We start from the raw sequence: 22,895 nt of genomic DNA on the forward strand, positions 1-22,895 counted from the left end.
TATGGTCCCAAATTACTGCCACAGTGGTGAGGTCTAATCCCTTACACTTGCTCATCTTGGTTGAAACACCAGCTAACACTGGCTCAAAACCTGAGTGGTCACCTGTTTACTGACAATGCGTAACGTGGTATGGAAGAGTGTTGGGGATTAGTGAAACAAAGGACTCACTCATGATTGACAGGTGCACTGCACAATACTTTGGTGTGTTTTACCAGTTGGAACCTGCATTGTCGTACAGTATAGGTACTGTAGCTGGACATTGTGTACTTGTAATATCTTAGACCAGTGTTGTGAAAAACCGGGATACATTGTTAGTGACTTGTGACAAACAGGGATACATTGTTAGTGAAATCACAATCTATACTAGGGATACACGAGTGGGATCTGATGTGTCCAAGATGTATTGTGTTGTAAATATATGGTACATATACACTCAAAATTATTTAATTAAATTCTAGCTAGATGAGTAGCACAAATGTTCACTGGGAAATGAAATATCGACACAGAAAACAAAACTCCATAACATTTTAATGATCTCCAGAGAAGCGAAAATCAACACTATGTTGTTATGTGGATCTTGCAGAGTATTTGTGATTAATCGTAAGGTTAAAGTTACTTAACAGTCTGAAGTAAAAGTTGTAATCTAAATAAGAAAAATCAAAACCTTCTCTACTCATAAGCATATGTAATGTACGTGTAATTATCTTGCTACAATCTTAATCCCTATACCCTTGCCAGACACCAGCTGTTGGTGGCTGGCGGATACACCCGAGTTGAAACATGTGGCATACTTAATCCCCTTCACTAGAGTGACACTCGCAACCCTGAGGGTGAAATAGAACCATAACACCTGACATGTACTGTATATTTACATAATTTATATTCTAAAACTACCAGAAGAATTTCAAAGAGAAAAATTTACGTCTAACTAGTAACAAGTACAGTAAACATCCAGTTCGAACGTACATTTTTTTTCTAGAAAAAAAACAGTATTTAGTTTAGCTATTAATAGTTCGAACTCGGTTGTTTATAACTGACACTATTTCGAATAGTTCAAACTTGTCAAAAGAATGTAAAGTAAGAATTTTTTTGGCAAGCTTCATTGAAAGCTCGCGACCGTGACTGGCCCAGAAAAAATGTCAAGACTTAAATTTGATCAACAGGCACGTTAAGGTTATTAGATTGTATGCGTGATCATTGGAGTGCGTCTGTGACAGAAACAAAAACACATGAATACATATGTATTCATAATTATTATTGATCACGAAGTGAGGAACGTTTAATGATAAATTAACATTCAATTAAATAAAATGCAATCATTTTACTTATTATACGCCCGTCGAAAGACGGGATGTATTATGTTACCATGTTGGCGGGTGGGTGGGCAGGTGGGCAGGCAGGCAGGCACATATGGTGTCCGGACCATATCTCCAGTACTACTCGACCCAGGCCCTCCATACTTGATATACTCAAATATACATATTGATGAGCCGGAGTGTCGCATACCAAAATCATGCCCCTTACCCCCTTATTTGTGGAGTTATTCCCCTTTGATGATTTTACTTGTCCAGACCATAACTCCAGTACTACTCGACCCAGGCTCTCCATACTTGACACAAATATACATATTGATGAGCCGGAGTGTTGCATACCAAAATCATGCACCTTACCCCCTTATTTGTGGAGTTATTTCACCTTTGATGATTTTACTTGGAGCACATATATGGTGTCTGGACCATATCTCCAGTACTACTCGACCCAGGCTCTCCATACTTCACACAAATATACATATTGATGAGCCGGAGTGTCGCATACCAAAATCATGCCCCTTACCCCCTTATTTGTGGAGTTATTCCCCTTTGATGATTTTACTTGTCCAGACCATAACTCCAGTACTACTCGACCCAGGCTCTCCATACTTGACACAAATATACATATTGATGAGCCGGAGTGTTGCATACCAAAATCATGCCCCTTACCCCCTTATTTGTGGAGTTATTCCCCTTTGATGATTTTACTTGTCCAGACCATAACTCCAGTACTACTCGACCCAGGCTCTCCATACTTGACACAAATATACATATTGATGAGCCGGAGTGTCGCATACCAAAATCATGCCCCTTACCTCCTTATTTGTGGAGTTATTCCCCTTTGATGATTTTACTTCGAGCACATATATGGTGTCTGGACCATATCTCCAGTACTACTCGACCCAGGCTCTCAATACTTGACACAAATATACATCTTGATGAGCCGGAGTGTCGCATACCAAAATCATGCCCCTTTCCCCCGTATTTTTGGAGTTATTCCCCTTTGATGATTTTACTTGTCCAGACCATAACTCTAATACTACTCAACCCAGGCTCTCCATACTTGACACAAATATACATCTTGGTGAGCCGGAGTGCTGCGTACCAAAATCATGCCCCTTACCCCCTTATTTGTGGAGTTATTCCCCTTTGATGATTTTACTTCGAGCACATATATGGTGTCTGGACCATATCTCCAGTTTTACTCGACCCAGGCTAAATATACATCTTGATGAGCCGGAATGTCGCATACCAAAATCATGCCCCTTTCCCCCGTATTTGTGGAGTTATTCCCCTTTGATGATTTTACTTGTCCAGACCATAACTCTAATACTACTCAACCCAGGCTCTCCATACTTGACACAAATATACATATTGATGAGCCGGAGTGCCACATACCAAAATCACGCCCCTTACCCCCGTATTTGCAGAGTTATTCCCCTTTGATGATTTTACTTGTCCGGACCATAACTCCAATACTACTTGACCCAGGCTCTCCATACTTGACACAAATATACATCTTGATGAGCCGGAGTGTCGCATACCAAAATCATGCCCCTTACCCCCGTATTTGCGGAGTTATTCCCTTTTCATGATTTTGTAATTGCTCACCATTCACTTAATAATGGTTTTAGGAAACTGATTCTTTGCAAAGAGGTTTTTTTAATGTATATATTCTGTATATAAACATGTGAACTAATTTTTGTGTTGTTGTGTCTAAACCAAGGTTTCCCATATTTGCAACATATATACATCTCATCATTTAAAGTTGCCCTTCGGTTTCGACTACACACCATTATGTGTATCAATATCTCCTTCCAACTTCCCAACAATGATATTTCATTTTAAAGCATTACAACCTGTGAAACTACCCCCTTCCAAGTGTCAAATATTGCGGCAGGCGTGTTGTGGCCCTCCAACTGGCCCTTGTTTTTAAATGTGCCATTGTTCAGGCCAACGTTGTTACGTATCAGATTTACAATGGATGTGTTTGTGTCTAATGATTTTACTCTACCGAGTTTTTCGCCGATATCGACTCGGATAGTTCGAACTCACGCTTATTTTCTGAAGCATAATTTCGAATATTTAATTTTGTTCGAACTTATTGAAGGTTTACCGTAATGTGACATGATGAAGGTGGGGAATAATAACCAAACAATAGATAATGTAGGAAATGTATCAATTTATTTGTAATAAGTAATGTAAATTTGTACATAATTATACGTAAAATTTTTAAAATTACTTTAAATTGACTAAATATGACTTAAATGGGAAATCAGAACAATTCATACATTATATAAAGCAGACTTTGTGAATTTTTTTCAGTTTTGCTAAATAAACCTGTTGGTCAAGACCCAAATAATCAATCTGTTTTCCTGACAATTGTTAGAGATTTAGCAGTACTGCCAATAAGCAAGATAAACATGCCAGTATGAAAACCTGCTTACTTCAGCATAACAATATCAAATTAAGTTATCAAGAATCATGTCAGTTTACACAAAATATAGTCATTGTATGAAGGCAAAATTCGGACAATTCCTTTTTCTGAAAAAAATAATCTACCCAAGGTTAAATGTTTGAAGGAGATTGGGTATGATTTATGAATATATGTTTTAGGTAGCATACCATAATAAGCTGGTTCAGAGACTGTTTCTGCATTATAACTTTGAAGTAACCTGGTTATTAATTTCCTTCAAAGATATTTTTGATCCATATTGCATTTTTGTTTCTGTTCAATTTTCAGCAAATTCTGTTGAGAACTAGAGTGTTAAGAGTGATACCCTTTTTCGATATTTTGTCACTTCTTGATTTTGATAAATCTTACAGATAATCTATCCACAACAAAGATTTAGACATAAAACTTGCATCATCAGACCAGTTAAACTGAGTATTCATATATTATCTCCCACATAAATCCAAACAAGTTTTCCAAAGAAAATCCATCACCGAAGCTTTTGGCAAAAATCAAAATAGCGACATACCATACATATTTTACATACTTTATATATTAAAGGCATGTTGACCAACACTCATCTGTATTCAAATGCTGAAATATTGTTAAAGTTACACATACATATACATATATATATATATATAAAAGATATATTTTACTATCACTATGCACCAATTCATAAACATTCTTATAATACTTCAAGAACTTTGAAATGAAGAAGATGGCAAGGATGAATTAAATTTACATTATGCCTTGTCCACTAAAAAAAATTAATAACCAAATGTTGCAAAAAAAGCATACCTCCTTGTAATCATAAAAGTCCATCTACATATCTTCATATCAAAGAGCACCACTTAAAGGTGAACAGCTGTAACTCAAAATTTCTGTTCAATTACACCATATTTGGAGCTCAAGTACATCATCAAATTCCCAAATATGAATAAGTGGTCTTTCAACAAAGGTGGTAGAGTATTCATCAAATGTATTGTATAGTTTTCAAATTTCACTGGGATAATATTTCACAGTTGCCCCCGTCTGACCTAATTCATGAGTATCATTAAATTTTGTGCAACCATGCCTTATGAACATTTTGCCAGTATGTATGAATATTCGTAGGGGATTTATTTTTTTTGTGATTATTCAAATGACTGCAAATATATAGCATAAGAAATCCCCATTAATGTTACAATCTATATAGTACCAATACTTAACATTGCTAATTAAATATAGAGCTGCACATAAAATCTCGGCTACTTACTATATTAAACCTTCCTCTATACTCATGTTTAATAAATTATATGTAGTGTTGTGTATTAGTATCTATACGGGTATCATGAGAGGGGAGACAACTCTTGTAATTGCCTAACTTCTGTTAAATTGTAATTACCTCCCTTGATTTAGAACTCTCTAGGTAGGAGATTTGGGGAAGAATAAAATGATGGAAGTTGACATGCAGATTTTGTCTTCCTCTCAGCACATTTCAAATATCCCCAAGCGAGTTGCCGACAGTAGGGTAGTTTAAGGAACAGAAACCTAGAGTGGCTGAAATAAGATGGATACAAAATTTTGTCATTTTCAACAGACCCTGCACTGCCTTGCAACAGACTGGGCAACACTTGTCAAAAAGTCTCCTCATATTGTAAATCTAAAACAGCTGTGAAAACAACAGATAAGTGAAGTGATTTGGATAAATTTTGTTAAGTGTACGTAAGTATAATACCTGAATTAGACCAGTCACTAAAAAGAGTCTCCTGAAATCTTGACATCAGCTATATATATGTTTAGACCGACATCATAGCAGTGTTTAGTCAGCTGTGTTAAGAATGTGTTATCAGCAGTTCATGTGTTGGAGATTTTTTGGGATGGTGACATCAGCTGTGGTTAGACAGTGACATCAGCTATATTTAGATCTTGACATCAGCTGTTTTTAGATCATGACATCAGCTGTGGTTAGACAGTGACATCAGTTGTGGCTAGATCGTGACATCAGCTATATTTAGATCTTGACATCAGCTATATTCAGATCTTGACATCAGCTAAGCTGTGGTTAGATCGTGACATCAGCTGTGGTTAGACAGTGACATCAGCTATGTTTAGATCATGACATCAGCTGAGCTATGTTTAGATCGTGACATTCGCTGTGGTTAGACAGTGACATCAGCTATGTTTAGATCATGACATCAGCTATGGTTAGATCGTGACATCAGCTGTGGTTAGATCGTGACATCAGCTGTGGTTAGATCGTGACATCAGCTATGTTTAGACAGTGACATCAGCTGTGCTGTGGTTAGATCGTGACATCAGCTGTGGTTAGATCATGACATCAGCTGTGGTGAGACAGCGACATCAGCTGTGGTTAGTCCATGACATCAGCTGGGCTGAAATTGTGACATTAGCTTTGTTTAGGCGGTGACATCAGCACTTCAGACCAAACATCTCCTGAAAGCAGGTGTTATATGAATATAGAAAAGTATGAGCGCTGAAAAATTGATTTCATAGTTAAGCATAGTTTAACAGATACAGTGAATGATGTATAAACCAATTACTTGAATCGAGGATAAACAATGTAAATTTAATGACATTTTTCTCATATTAATCATTTAAAAATTCAAAATGGTCTAGCAACATTAACAAAGGTCGAAACCAGCATGCCTATTGTTTGAGAAAGGTCAAGGATAGCCAGAATAATGGAATAGCTGCTTCAATGAAGGTTACACAGGCTGTAGATTTATATAAATAGCAATATAGGATTTTTACACAAAAAGCTATTATCTATACTGTGCATTGATAAAGAACATTTTCATAAGTGATAAACATTCTGACAATAACTCGGTGAAAAGCTGAGCTTAACATCGTAAAAAGGCTTCCTACAATGGAAATAGTGGTCATTTTTTGTATGAAAGTTTTTTTTGTAGATTTAAAAGCCAACATGTATCTACTTAAGATAAATGAACATAAACAAGTAATTATCACAACTGTCCATAAATCTATATAGAGTTGATTACCATAAATGTCCATATAAACAAAGTCTACATGTACCTGGTTATCATTATTTTGAGATAAAACTGAAGTCTATGTACTGCAGTATCCGCTGGTCACAAATACATGAAATCTCTTGTTTAATATTTTATATTTCAATTCTGTACATGTACACGTTAATATCCATAGATGGCAGGGCTTCCAGTAGACTCTCGAGCGTATGTTTTTGACTCCCAAAAATAAAATTTGACTCTTGGGATTGAAGCGACATGTCTACTCAACTATGTTTGAACACTTAAGATTGCTGAGAAATAGATTTGATTTCTGAAATTGTTGCAGTAGGGTCAACTGGATGTCCTAGGCATAAATGATACCTGTGAAACAGGAGACTTACAGAGCAGTTTATACACAATTTTAGAATTACACATCCTATACATATATCAAAGGAGATTTTTACTGAAATAGTACAACCATTTAATACATACACAAAGTGTATCATGTATTTACAAGTGCATCACATTATCAAGTATTCTTGCATTGAGTACAAACTTGTAAATTTGATGATCATATATAGTTTTTTTATATAAAATACAATGTACCATGCATATTATGCTTTTAGGCCTTTAGATAGGTGATTGAAATTGTAAACATAACTAAGTTGTAGCCAAATACTGTTGTAATTCATTAACAAGCAGGGAATTTATGCAAATTAATTTCTAAATATACAAAAAAAATGTATATGAATATCCTGGGATAAAAAACATACCGTCCTTGAAATTCCAGTGATTGTATTCATGTACGATCTTAATGATTTGTCAGGAACTTAGCTCACGGATTTCAAAGATGCAAACCCACATGCTACCAATAATTATGAAGCATCTGCAGTTTTTCAGTTAAACACTGATCAATATGGCAAGTGAAGAAAACACTTTGATGTCGTCTGCTGTGAACATCATAGCTCATCGATCATGATAAACAATACGGCAGTAGGAGGACTAGTGAAAAGTTAAAGAAACAAAGAAAATAGTGAAATAAAAGAAAAGTGTTAAAGTAATTAGAAAAAAATAGGCAAATAAAGTTCCTGAGCCCGCAAAAATTGTAACATGCAGAAATTTTATCCTGTGTGATTGAAAGTGAAGTCAAAATTTACATTAAAACTTCATTATATATTATATTATATGTTATATTATATTATATTTATATATTTTCATTTTGAACATTTTACCTTACTTAAATTATGAAATACCTGTAGTAGTTTAAAAGAAAACACCTATACACTGAAACAATATAAGTGTACATAATATCACTTGATATTCCTTCAAATTATCGAGAAAAAAATATCAATTCAGATATCGCATTTATCACCAAAAGTATTTGAGCCTAAGCACAAAATGTGTATTTTAGCGTAAGTACGGTTTTAAGAATACGGACCCATATTGTTCTGTTTATATTTACGTGAAAATTACCTTGTGAAGACATCAAAAAGACACTTATTTTTGTGATGATTTCATTTTCAAAAATGTTTCGATTTAACACTGTAACTGTTTGTAACATATCTGCCAGATATTCCCCTTAAAAGAGATATACACATCGATGAATATGTACTTTTTTATAACATTTAATGTTCCAATTTTAAATAAAAGTTATCAGATTTCATCAACAATCCAGGATTCTATTGTATCAATATTTTAATACCAACCATTCCAGTTATAATGTTACAGTACTAATATGAACAAATTTCATAATTAACTTGGATTTAAAATTATATCTCCAATACAACTACATTTGTACAAGAATTTCATTTCTCATCTTTTCCGTTTTGTTTGTATAGTACTCCAAAATTCACTAAAACATTATTTTTTCCAAAAAAAAAGCAAAAAAACCCAACCCTCCACTTGATAGTATGGAAGCAGCCTTGTATACATTATAGATACCAGGTATGTGTAAATACTGATGTAAGATTGCAAAAAAAAAAGAAGCCAAATTTAGCAAAATTACTAATTCTTAAAATTCACATAAATATATCATTTTCCCCCAAAAATCAAAAATGTGAGAAAAACGTGCATCTGATTTATAATACAATTCACTCCAATTTGGCAATAAACTACAACCAATCTGGCAATAAACTAACTTGGAAATCAACTTGAGAAGCAATGAAAATTTTACATAAATTTTTCAAAATCTAAGGTTTTTAACCTAAAGTAACAGCAAAAAATTAAAATTCATGCAATATGTTGGGTGTGTGAAAATGTCCATACTTCAACTTTTTGAGCAGCTGATCTTACTACAAAACTTAAAAGTGAAATGCTGACGATGCTGTCGCTGCTGGTGGAAATGTAACACCGAAGTCTCACTTCGTGACTGTCACAGGTAAACAAATATCAAGTTGAGTTAATTTTTTTTTAGAAATTTTGACTTTTAAAAGTGGGTAACAACATGATCCTACACAGTACCACTGGAATCATATCAATGTAACTTCATATTATTTATCCCAATATTCATAATGTTACATAACATAAAAAGCATTCATCATAAACAATATGACAATACCCACACAGGCAGCTTATAAGGTAAGTATGATACTGTGTATCGTATTTCAAAAGAATCATTCATATCTGTTTCTGAAAAACATACACCGTTTCACTGCAAATGGTTATTTGACACCTGCATCAAGTTCCCTTTGAACAATATACAGAAGAACATTCATATAATTTGTGCTGCATTTATCCAACAACATACCCAGGGGCCAACATATAACCTCTGGTTCAAAAGCAGTGGGTGGGTTTCAAAACAATAAAGTATAGTTTGTGGACAATTCTACTGAACTGAAGGGGATAGGGGTGGGCTGAGTTCAAGGCATGGGCTTATTGATGGATAAATATGGTACATATCCATTGTTTTAAGACTATTCCAAATATGTATGTGTAGCTGCAGGTAAGGCAGGTGTTGGTGACATCTACTATTACTAGTGGTGGGATCTAAAATAAGATAACATAATATTTGAAAAGTGGACCATAGCAAATAAAAATTTTTTGGGTGGGCAAGGGCACAATAAATTGCTACCTGCCTGCTATCCCTCACTCCTCCATTTTTGGAATAGTCCTTAGCAACTGTTCACAATTTGCTTTATATTTGTCAACTTTCTTTTATTTTAATATTTCATATTTTTTCTTTCAAAAAATGGAATATTAGAACTAGACTTATAGTAAATAAGAAAATTTTGAAAACTTAATAGAACATATATGTATATGTAATTGGATGTGCTACCATTTTACCAAAGCAATCACAAATTGATATGATTTGGAACTAGAACTAAATACTTCCAATATCAAGACATGATAACTAATTAACTGACTTAGATAACTATAAACAACAAACAATTAAAAGTCCCATAACACAACAAAAACAATTAATATACAGTTAAACCTCGATAGTCAGGACAAAAATCTTTTTTTTTATCGGAAAATGAAACCTTGCTTGGTGATTAGTGATGTGGAGGAGCAGACGAGGCAGTGGATAGCATACATTTCACCTAGATGCATGGCCAGCTTGGATTGGCCTTTTGGATGAGAAAAGCTCCTGGTTTTTTTTATCTGTTTGTTACCTCTAGTTTAATCATCCCCTGCTCATCACAGTACAGGCCAAAAGGAGGGATGAATTACTTTATTGAATTTTTCATAAATGTTTTAAAATATTTGTTTTCCTCCAACACTTACTTTGTCCAGATTATTGAAGTTCTAACCTTTGTGCAATTCCTACATGTACAGTAATAACAAATTAAAATTCACCTATAAATGTAAACTTGATAAAGATAATACAATCCCCGCTCCCTCAATTACAGGTGAACACTGTCGAAAGTCTTGTAGCCTGAACACAAGAATATACATTACAGCCTACAGTTGAGCCTATTTATTCTCTCTGTAGAAAGGGAATAAGTCATATACTACAAAGTGCTAAGCACCTATAAACATCATCTAAAAATTACAACATAATTTAATTGACTTCATGTTAAATTATAAATTTGATGCATAACACACAAGGGAGGTAATTCAGTCAAATTGGAGAACTTTTAATACTGTAATGATTATTTAACAGTTTTAAGCAATTTTGACATAATTTTCGACAACAAAAAAGTATATTTAATACTGAAATGTGTTTGAGATAAATTTATCTTGCATATCCTGCTGATATTCAATACCCTCTCATTCGCAGCTAGTTTCTGTTAGACTGTTGGCTGTTGATGGATATACAATGTAGATTAATCTTAAACATAGCAGTATACAGGTAATACATTCTATTAATCCAGGAATCTTCATTCAAAACTTTTGTGGATTCTAAAATTTCTTGCCCACTGGAACGGGTTTTTATTGAATAAAGCAAGAAAAATATGTTACCGGATGCAGGGCTAGACCGTGGGTCAATGATATTAGAGGTGTCTGGATAATGAGGCTAGATTATAGAGTATGGCTGTTCTGTAAACTTATAGATATGTACAATAATCTTGTTTATATAGCTATCATGTTCCCCAATGATCACCTCGATTTAGGACTAGTTACCTTTCTAGGTAAAACTTGAATTTTTCAGTTCTTAAAAATGAAAAATAATAATTTCCCTTGAAATGATTATCATAACCAAAAATAAAGGAAATATAAAATAAATAGATTCAATAAAATACATAAAAAATACAATTGCAATAAAAATAAAAGTTTGATACAACTATTACTTGATAGATATCCAAACATTAGAAAGATTATCTCAGAATGGCAGCTGTAGTGATTTAATGATTTGATCCCTTGGTTTTAGGTGTAGTTCCTCCACATAGAGACCTGTACAACTCCATCTAACTCAGCAGGAAACTTTTTATGTACAGAACACCTAGGAATTCCCATGTATAACAGCAACTAAAATTATCCAGAGGGTGATTTAGCTGAAGAATTTGATAATACATTGTACATGTACATGTAACTGCATATGACAAAAAATGCTATCCCCTCATTAAACATTCAGCATGACATCTACCAACTTAACATTCCCTTGGTTTTTCTTTGACCACAATAAAAGCATTTTGTAACCATTACTTACAGTTTTGTAAAAAAAAAAAAAGATTAAATTTAAAGTTTCTTACAGTTTTGTAAAAAAAAAAAAAAATGAAGATTAAATTAAAAGTTTTCATCATACAAAATTAAACAGAAATACCTGAGGTACATACTTAGGAATAGTTTTCAGATGGTGGTAGTTTTTTATCATTACAATGTCTGCTGATTACATGGAGCTGTACAAGATCTGACAATACATATCACAGCCTCACCACTAGACAAGGTGTTATACATAATGAAAATTTCTCACAACCCTGCAGCAAAGTACCTCTTAAGAAGCCAAAGATAACGATGATGTTTTAGTCACAGTCCTGCAGGGTTGTGTCTCTAAATAAGCTGAAGAAAGATATCATATATATTCATAGCCCTGCATTATGTTTGTACTTCTCAGGAAGCTGAAGAAAACTATGTTTTGTTCACAATTCTGCAGTAATGTTTTGTCTTTCTCAGAGATGAAGGTGCAGTGGATATCTTCATCACAACCCATGCAGAGATGTTGTTTTTTTCTTTCAGTGGAGCTAAGATGAATATTTCTATCACAACAAACCACTGCAACATGAGATATAAAATTGTCTAGGTGCTGGAGATGTAGAGGATGTTTCACCATAATCCTGCTGAAATGTATGCCTTTATCAGGACTCAAGGTGTAGGCGATATCTTCATCACAACCCTGCGAAAATGTGCTATCTTATATAATCAAGGGATGAAGAATGTTTTCATTATTACACTGCAGTGATGTTTGTGTTTCTAGGAGCTGAAGATGAAAAGTGTATCTTCATCAGTACCATTACTTTTTCTTGCTTTGTCAAATTTGTCCATTCGGCTACAACAGACCTCTGTAAAAAAAAGAATGTCTGATTTATCTTCTGACTTACAAGGCTGCATCTAATCCATTACAACCAATTAATTCACAGTCATACTAACACAATACACTGTCATAAATTATGCACATATATTTACTGGGTAGCTCATATAACATTTTATGACTAATTAGATCACGAAAATTATTTACTTATTATACTTTTTAGCTTAAAACTTTTGGTATCATTTTTGAAAATTTGAATGATCTAAACAACACTTAAGTATAGAAAATCCTAATTAACACTACTTATACACAGCACTTTTGGTACTGAAAAATATATTGTAATGTAAAGGGCAAAAATGTTTGTTAAATTTCCTTGTCTACCCTAAACCAATTAATTTAATTAATTGACGAGACAAATCTCTGATATAACACATTTTCCTCCTGCCCTAGCAGCTTCTTTACATTAATGGTGACCAAACATTTTGACACAATATCTACCCCTTGGGTAAAGTATTAATATCTCATATTGTATGATATAATATCCATGTGGACCTATCACAGATATCTACTAAGCTGTCTCAATGTTTGACAAATCAATTTTCTACTTACCTTCATCATATGAAGGATTTTTATAGAACACACGTTTTTTTCTTTGGTCAAAGCCACACACAACCACAAAATGTCCTGAAAAACAAAAAGAGAAAATCTGAGCCTGAAGTAAGAGAGACTGGTTCACGATCTATGTCCCTGCAGATTTTACTGAAATTCTAACATTATCATTGCCTAAAAGTGAAGGTCACAGTGACCTAAATACAGACCAGTGTGATCTTTCCTTCCGTAGGAATACAAGTACCAGTATTCTTATCCTGTAACCTTTTTTCATGAAGCATAAAAATCTTACCTTGGTATGTTCCACAGCACCGTTTGAAGCAAGAAAAACAATGTCGTCTCTGTAAATTTAAATTTGGTCAACATTTAATGCTGATAACAAGTATGCTTTTTAGACTTCCAACAAAAATTATGCAGAAATTAATCCATTTTCTCTCATAATGGAATTTGGTGCAACAATTATGCCTTAAAATATATCAGTTGTAGAGATATGTAGTATTAAATGTATGAACATATTAAATATCCACAAGGTAATGACAAAATTGTAATTTAAAGGACTGTTGATGATATACATTTCATGCCCTTTACAATGTCATAATTGTCACCAAGAGGACAGCTACAGCCCACAAACAGCAGTTCAATCTAAAGCCTCACACAGTCCGTAATGGATACAGTAAATCTCTGGTCAATTAGAACAAAATCAAATAAATATTGTCGAACCTATTGTCAAACTATCCGAGATGACATCATCAGAAAAAAGAAAGTTTGAAATATCCGACACTGTCAAAATCATCACTTATTTTAGTTCAACTCAAACTTGAATCCACATCATACAGCGAAAAGCACAGGAACTGTAAATTAAACTGTTTTGCCATTCCTTATAAATATAAATGATGATAAAAACCATATGCTGTAAGTTCAATGCTTACTTAAAATTAATATCAATTGTTAATTGAAGTTTACAATATGACTGTAAAATTTCCTCACATGTTTTAGAACGACCTTGTACTGACCTTGTCACACCAGATACACTCGAGATAGTTCCAGTCCACTAGGCAGATCACCAGGTTTTCCTTAGCGATGTGATTCACGATGTCCGACATAGGCACTGAACTGTAAATATCACATCCAGATTAATATATACAAAGTGTATACAGTATTAGTAATAATCAGACAAATTTCATTTTCTTTTACAATGAATGTGGATAATATAGTGAACATCTATGTTCTGATTGTTTTCAAAAACTCATAAAAAAGGCAACCAATTTTGATAAATTCACTATGAAAAATGTCACAATCTAATATAAAATAGCTGCAAGCAAGTACTATTTTACAACTACCCTTAATTTGTGTATAGCGCACACTTTTTTTTCTTCCAAAATTGACTACACTATACAAACATCTTTACTTCCACTTTCCATTTCACTTATTGACAAAATTGTCATGCTTTTTTTCCAAAATTGAACTATAAATTAACATTATTATTCACAGTTGTGTAATGTGACATTTTTCTTGTGGCCTCACCTATTCTTGACAAGGCTTTCTGCTAAAATGAAAAGGAGCATAACTAACACACTCAAAATCTACAACTCTACAGTACAACTAGCTGTAATTTGCTGGCTGATCATGCCAATGAACAGCCAGGGTCAGTTTGAGGCTGGGTAATCTTAGAGCTGCTGGTGGCTACTTTAACGATCTTACCCAAGAGACAAAGCCCCAACAGCACATGGTGTTCTCATCAGCTTACATATGAGATGCCCCAGGTTGGGATCCAACACTCGCCTCTAATCTTCACATTAAATGATACTCTACTGACTTAAGCTATTGCGGCATGTGTATCGATATACAGTGTATTATTATTAGCATTCAATATAATTATGTTTTCAGTTTAAAATTTTGAACACATACATTTTTTCAACAATTTAATTTCCAAAATAATTCATTTACTGGTATTTTATTTGATAAGAGTCACTAGACCATTTTTGTCTCCAGAGAAGAATTCTGAACACATTATATGGTACTCACCACTTTTCCACGTCTATATTTCTTGAGGCAGCTTCAGAAAACATCTTGCCGACCCTGTCCTCATCTTGATTGAAGTGATTTCTGTAGAATGGCTATAGGACACAGAATACAACCCCATCAAACTTTTTTGTTACCATTCAATACATGTACAAACAGCCTCTAGATAGTACATTTTAGGTTTCCATTTTAGCAACTAATTCAAACAAACCATTTAAACTCTTGATCCCTGTTCTTCATAAAATAAATTTTTGGTTTGTTTTTGTTTAACGTCCTATTAACAGCCAGGGTCATTTAAGGACGTGCCAGGTTTTGGAGGTGGAGGAAAGCCGGAGTACCCGGAGAAAAACCACCGGCCTACAGTCAGTACCTGGCAACTGCCCCACGTAGGTTACAAACTCGCAACCCAGAGGTGGAGGGCTAGTGTTAAAGTGTCGGGACACCTTAACCACTTGGCCACCGTGCGTGGTCCCCATAAAATAAATATCAATAAGCTAAAAACAATTCAATTTTTGAAATAATTACCTGGCAGTATTCAATATTTAACCTACCAATTCTAAATAATGGTGAAAAACCAGAAACTAAAAACCACAACCATTACCAGAATGTCTTCAGAATTGAATAAGAAATGGGTTTTTTATATGTTTTTATTAAAACATTTGTTGAAAAAAAAAATGAAAAAAAACTGCATACCTTTTTAGCATATTCTTGATCCACTCCAAGGGTTATTGTTGTCAGCTTCGTTTTAATATCATGGTACTTAAACAAGTAAGCCAAATCAATTGTCCAAATACTGTGTAACAAACAAACAATTTAGCTGATTAATATTGCCAAAACCTTTATATTTACTGGTGGTGGGGAGACAATGTTTGTCTGTCTTATGGAAAAGTAAATTGATTGAAAATGAAAGAAATCTGAAAAAAAAATTCACAGATTTAATTGGTGCCATTGACCACTCCCAAGTGAAAGCTATAGGAGATTGAGAGGCTTACTTGGAGCTATAGAACCTGTGGTTGTCTTCAGGGGTGAGGACTTTGTGAAGGATGGAGTAAGTAGTGTAAATGTAGAAAGTATAGATCACCTTCGTAGCCCAGGCTAGCAGGAATTTCCCTTTAGCCTAGTGGTAAGATGTTTGCCTTGAGAGGAAGATGTTGTTAGTTCAACCCCAGCATGGTCAGTGTATGTTTCATTACTTCTTCACATGCATACATATCACCCAAGATTAAAAATAAATAAACATGAGTGAAAGAAAATTTGTTATGCCTCAGACTTGATCTCAGGATTGTTTTTCCAGTAGTGGATTGGAACAAAAACTATGAATAGAATAGAATTTGTCTTGGGTATTTAAACATACCATCCACATATGTTAATCATCAAAACCTAACATCGGTGAAAGCAATTTATTATGTGTCAGACTAATTTTAGGATTGAATAACGAGTCTACATACATGTTGTTTACTAAAACCTGTATATGAATTTGAAATAAACATTCCAGAGGTTTCGACACTGCACAGATTATACAAGAATGACAATGTAACTACAAACACAGGTATAATATACTGACCTTTCTCCACAATTCAGCGCCTCAAAGTCGGAAGTATAAACGCTGTGATCATCCCTCTTCATATACCTGAAAAATATTTTATTACATTCTTCATACCCGATACAAATGTCATTACAGAACTAGATTCTATGAAAACTGAAAATTATGAAAAGCTGCATCATCAATATGTCACAGATCCAGGAGTAGAGACCATTTCTTTAGTTCCAGTTTGGTATGTTCCGTTTATCCATTACCTGGATATACCAACCAGCATGCGAGTGATTGAAGATGAGGGAAAACTTCATTATACAATACTATCAAGGACAAAAATAGAGCTACAAAAGAACAATAATTTCAAAAGCTTCATTAGGGATTAGGGAATGTAATCAGCTATATATGAGATTAAACAATATGTGACCAAAAATATAGTCCATATAAAGAATAAAGACATTTTACTGAAATAACACTGGCAAGCTAGATGGGAAAAAAAGGTTTTTACTGAAATCTTTAATCGTCAGTCACAAAATTGACAGCCAAATTACATTACTTCTCTCCCCTTGGTCCAATTATGCGAGATAAATAGCAGAACAGATGATATATACAAAAAACAATAACCAAAATTGAATATGTATTGCCCCATCCTGATACGAGGGCTGATTGATAAGTTGTGAACCTCATATTGAAGGATTTGAATTTTTCCTTTTCTTGGCTGCATGTTCAGAAAGTCATCCACTGCGTGTTAGGGTTAGGGTTAACATTAGGGTGCCTGAAATAGAGGTTTTCAGTCTTGGAAATAGATGAAAGTCTGATGGTTATATTAAGGTGCATGTGGATGCTCAATCAATTTAAAGCCACAATCGTGACTCTTTCACACTAACCTTAACCCTAACCCTAACCAATTTTGTCCATTTTGCAAAAGTTGCTTGTCTTGTTTACTTTAGAGTATTACCTCATCGATATAAACTAATCAAATGAGACCAGTCCATGGGTACACGGCCCTATATATAGTCAGAGAATAGTACGACTTAAAAAGAACATCATTGAGTACGTCCTTCAATACAAGACTCACAACTTATCAATCAGCCCTCGTATGTATGCATGGCAGAGGTATCAACAAACACACAAACCTTAGCACCATGCAGCAACAAGCCAGTCCACAGTCCCAGGAATAAGACTGTATGTGTGTTGGCACTTTCAATTGAACTTGTCTTTGGCTCTCTGCATCTTTCTCCTTAAGCTTAATTCCTCCATCTAAGAACAGGAAATTAACTAAATTATGAAATGATACTATCAGAACAGTATCTAATTATTTTTTCCTCTTAGTCTTAACTTTGTGTCTGTGAAATAGTATATGCATTGTGTGGGATTAATAGAATTGATATATATGATACGATATGATATATGATATGATATGATAATGATGGACACAGGCCTGAGGCTTCTATATCCATGTATTGATCTAAAATATTGTCTATTCTACCATGTTTACTATGCAACGCCAGTTTTGATTGGTTTAAAACCATGTATTATTTTCCAATAACCCACGCTCGTGCCAATAATACACGGTCGTGACTCAAGGCTGTTACAATTTTATATATCTAATATTCACCCGTCTGATATAAGGTTACTATAGCCGAGTGGGCTAATGGGTTAGTCTTTCAATATATTTTTATCACGCCGCGAGTTCGAATCCTAAGGAGGCCTCCTTTTTCCTTCTTTTTTTTATCCTTTTTTTTTATCCTTTTTTTTTCTTTTCAAAATCAATGCCATATGATAGATGCTCTTGATCGTAGTACTATTTGTCTGTATATTTCATCAGCAAATAATGCAATACTCAAGAAATAAATAACAAGGTTTTCTCGGGGTTTCTTTGCTGTTTTTCTATTAGAAAGAGGTCGATCTCAGAACTAAACAGTACATGGTAGAATAGAAATAATCAACTTTGAATCGTGTATTGTTGCAGGATATACAACTCGGACTCGGATATTTTGCAATTTTAATTAATAACTCAGGCCTGTGGCCTTCGTTATTAATTTAATTGCAAAATATCCTCGTCCTCGTTGTATATCCTGTAACAATACACGAATCATCGTTAATTATTTCTTAAATATATTATAATGGTATCTTAAAGCCCTGAACCAGTAAGTAATATACTAAATCCTGAATACTGACACAAATCAATACCATAATTTATCATTCAAGTTTTTGTTTTCTTTCCAGGTTTGTGCTGTCGTGCTAAATACATTTCGTTCTTCGTAATTATTACAAATCGGGAATCAAAATACTTTCAATGTAACTTTGAACTTTTTTTTTTAAAGAGCCTCAATATACAAGGATTGGTCTCAGTTTTTCTTTGGAATCTGCAGACTGTTTCCATAAGTCTTTAGTATTTTAATTAATTGCTATGGTTTGAAAATGAAATTGAAATGGTTTAAATTTCTTTTTCTATTCATCTTTTCCATTCCTGCTGTATTCTGTTTCCTTAATACCAAACATAATCTATATATATTGTGTCCTTGACTTAATTAATCATTTGATAGACCTGTGTACATGTATTTCAAATTGCCTTCTTTAACATTTCGTTGATCTTTTATGTCGGTTTATACTTCTCCATTTCATTTGTTACAATTTTCTCCATGGATCCTCCCCACTATTTACCGATGGCCTCCTCTAAATGTCTTACTCTTTCTTCATATCCTTGCATTAATTCTTTGCATTTTCTGTACTTTGAGTCCTTGACTTCTCCGAGTAAATTTCTCTCCACATTAACTTGGCATGGTGTTCATGTGAATAACAACTTTCGGGTTGATTATATAATTAGTGTACGGTACCAATTATAACAGCCTGTATGGCAAGCCGTTTGGGTTTTTACCTATTAAATACAGATATCTGTATTCAAAATAAAGATATCATTATTAATATAAAAATTAAAGATATCTTTAATTTAAATAGAGATATCTGTATTTGAATTAGAGATATCTGTATTTAAAATGAAGACATCTCTATTTAAACAAAATTAAAGATATCTCTATTTAAAATAGGGATATCTTTAATTCAAATAAAGATATCTCTATTTTAAATAAAGATATCTTTAATTGGACAAGAATTAAAGATATCTCTATTTAAAATAAAGATATCTCAATTACAATTAAAGATATCTATAATTCAAATAGAGATATCTGAATTTTAAATAGAGATATCTGTAATTTAAAAGAAGATATCTCTATTTTCAGTAGAAATAGAGATATCTGTATTTAAATTAGACATATCTTTATTTAAATAGAGATATCTTTATTTAAATTATAGATATCTCTAATTAAATAGAGATATCTTCATTTCAATAGGTAAAAACCCAAACGGTTTGCCATACAGCCTGTCATCCCTCAATATTTCTTACATGAAGAGTTGGCAGTGTAAGCTTTTGTCCTTTAGATCCTGATGACTGATTTTTTACGTATCTTGCAAATGGGCTATATATATATAGCTACAGTATATATATAGCTACATACGTAGCTAGAATCAATCTCTAATGATGTGGATGCTCATTTTTGTCGGTCTCCTGTGTACCATTTTCCCTTAGTTTCCTCTACTTTTTAAGTCCTTCATGCCATTGCCCTCAATTAAAGCTTGACTATGTCCTTCTGTTTTCCTTTGATCAACGGCTGTTGATAAGGTTTCAGAATGTATCCAAGGCATTACATGAATACTTAAAATTTATACTCTTTTTCTAGTTTTTAGAGTTGTGATTGTTAACTGATGTCATATGTTACTCAAAATCCCATAACCGAGTCCCTGTGACCATACATGTATATATCAACTTATCAGTCGGAACGAAGAAGACAGATTATTTTGGCCTAAGGGCTACAGTACAGTAATCTCTGCAGGTCAGCTTAAAAGTTCATCATCAGCTACGTATACATGTACATATATATATATATATATATATATACAGTATTATTTCAACATGTGGCAGTCCAGCTTACCGCCTTTGACAGCTTCCTCCATCGTTTAAAGTTGCGTAATGTGTATCTGCTGATCTACATGCCACCGTATCCCACATAACAAACATGGGAACACAGAAAATAACAAACCAACTTCGCAATGAAAAAGTGACACTCGAGTTTGTAAACAGGAACAAGCATAAGGGAGATAACTTTGAATTAGACAGCCTCTCATCATTAAGGTTGCACACCTACTAAAATACACGTACTGCATGGTCAAAGAAAGTTGGATCGAGTGATGACATTCCATCTATATATATTTATTACCCAGATTGCATTTATTTAGGCTATCATGGCAAGCCGTTTGTGTTTTAACTATATAATTCAGATATCTCTATTTTTATCGAAATAACTGTTTTATATAGGTATCTCTCTATTTGAATCATCGAGAAGTATCTCTTTTTAAATACAGATATCTCGATTTCTAATTCAGACATCTATATATTTATTTAATAATTAGAGATATCTATATTTGAAAAAGTGATATATCTAATTTAATTTCAATACGGTTATATGTATTCAATAGAAAATATAGCTACAATGTATCTCCATTTCATAAATAAATACAGATATCTGTATTCAAATTACAGACATCTCTATCTCAAAAACAGAAATATTTGATTCAACTTAAGATATCTGTGATTCAAATACAGATACAGTGTATCTGTATTTTGTCAAAAAATAATCATGTATAATGACCAGGATATCGTTTGTTCTCACGTATAACGGACAAGTCATCTTTTGTTCTCTCGTATAATGTCCAGGATATCTTTTGTTCTCACATATTATGACCAGGACATCATTTGTTCTCCCGTATACGTATAATGACCAGGACATCGTTTGTTCTCCCGTATACGTATAATGACCAGGACATCGTTTGTTCTCACATATAATGACCAGAACATCGTTTGTTCTCACATATAATGACCAGAACATCCGTTGTTCTCTCGTATAATGACCAGGACATCTTTTGTTCTCTGTATAATGACCAGGACATCGTTTGTTCTCATTTATAATGACAAAGACATCTTTTGTTCTCTGTATAATGACCAGGACATCGTTTGTTCTCATTTATAATGACAAAGACATCTTTTGTTCTCACGTATAATGACCAGGACATCTTTTGTTCTCTGTATAATGTCCAGGACATCGTTTGTTCTCATTTATAATGACAAAGACATCTTTTGTTCTCTGTATAATGACCAGGACATCGTTTGTTCTCATTTATAATGACAAAGACATCTTTTGTTCTCACGTATAATGACCAGGACATCTTTTGTTCTCTGTATAATGTCCAGGACATCGTTTGTTCTCATTTATAATGACAAAGACATCTTTTGTTCTCTGTATAATGACCAGGACATCGTTTGTTCTCATTTATAATGACAAAGACATCTTTTGTTCTCTGTATAATGACCAGGACATCATTTGTTCTCACATATAATGACCAGGACATCCGTTGTTCTCTCGTATAATGACCAGGACATCTTTTGTTCTCTGTATAATGACCAGGACATCGTTTGTTCTCATTTATAATGACCAGGACATCCTTTGTTCTCACGTATAATGACCAGGACATCCTTTGTTCTCACGTATAATGACCAGGACATCATTTGTTCTCACGTATAATGACCAGGACATCATTTGTTCTTTTAAATGTATAATGACCAGGACATCTTTTGTTCTCTGTATAATGTCCAGGACATCGTTTGTTCTCACTTATAATGACAAAGACATCTTTTGTTCTCACGTATAATGACCAGGACATCGTTTGTTCTCATTTATAATGACAAAGACATCGTTTGTTATCAAGTATAATGACCAGGACATCTTTTGTTCTCAAGTATAATGACCAGGACATCAGTTGTTCTCAAGTATAATGTCCAGGACATCATTTGTTCTTTTAAATGTATAATGACCAGGACATCCTTTGTTCTCACGTATAATGACCAGGACATCCTTTGTTCTCACGTATAATGACCAGGACATCCTTTGTTCTCACGTATAATGACCAGGACATCATTTGTTCTCACGTATAATGACCGGGACATCATTTGTTCTCACGTATAATGACCAGG

General features: G+C 33.8%; 1 protein-coding gene across 1 annotated transcript; it reads right to left on the bottom strand.

Annotated features, from left to right (window-relative positions):
• Positions 1 to 3,472: 3,472 nt before the first annotated feature.
• On the bottom strand, positions 3,473 to 20,945 carry LOC117332794 (protein GUCD1-like). Its single transcript, XM_033891830.1, has 9 exons — positions 20,800 to 20,945; positions 17,944 to 18,067; positions 16,838 to 16,903; positions 15,967 to 16,066; positions 15,277 to 15,368; positions 14,265 to 14,364; positions 13,544 to 13,592; positions 13,252 to 13,326; positions 3,473 to 12,673 (listed from the first exon to the last, which is right to left on the bottom strand). The coding sequence occupies exons 1-9, from the start codon at positions 20,819 to 20,821 to the stop codon at positions 12,585 to 12,587; spliced, it is 717 nt and encodes a 238-aa protein (XP_033747721.1). The 5' UTR covers positions 20,822 to 20,945; the 3' UTR covers positions 3,473 to 12,584.
• Positions 20,946 to 22,895: the final 1,950 nt, after the last annotated feature.

Source organism: Pecten maximus, chromosome 8, assembly GCF_902652985.1.
Source record: "Pecten maximus chromosome 8, xPecMax1.1, whole genome shotgun sequence".
Classification (NCBI taxonomy): domain Eukaryota; kingdom Metazoa; phylum Mollusca; class Bivalvia; order Pectinida; family Pectinidae; genus Pecten; species Pecten maximus.

What these genes read in the sequence shown, in the direction of transcription:
- LOC117332794 (XM_033891830.1), bottom strand. Translation starts at nt 20,821, where the DNA reads ATGGAGGAAGCTGTCAAAGGCG. An exon ending in TGTTGCTGCATGGTGCTAAG is followed by an intron (nt 16,904 to 17,943) that starts GTTTGTGTGTTT and finishes AATATTTTTCAG; the next exon opens with GTATATGAAGAGGGATGATC. An exon ending in GCGCTGAATTGTGGAGAAAG is followed by an intron (nt 16,067 to 16,837) that starts GTCAGTATATTA and finishes TTTGTTACACAG; the next exon opens with TATTTGGACAATTGATTTGG.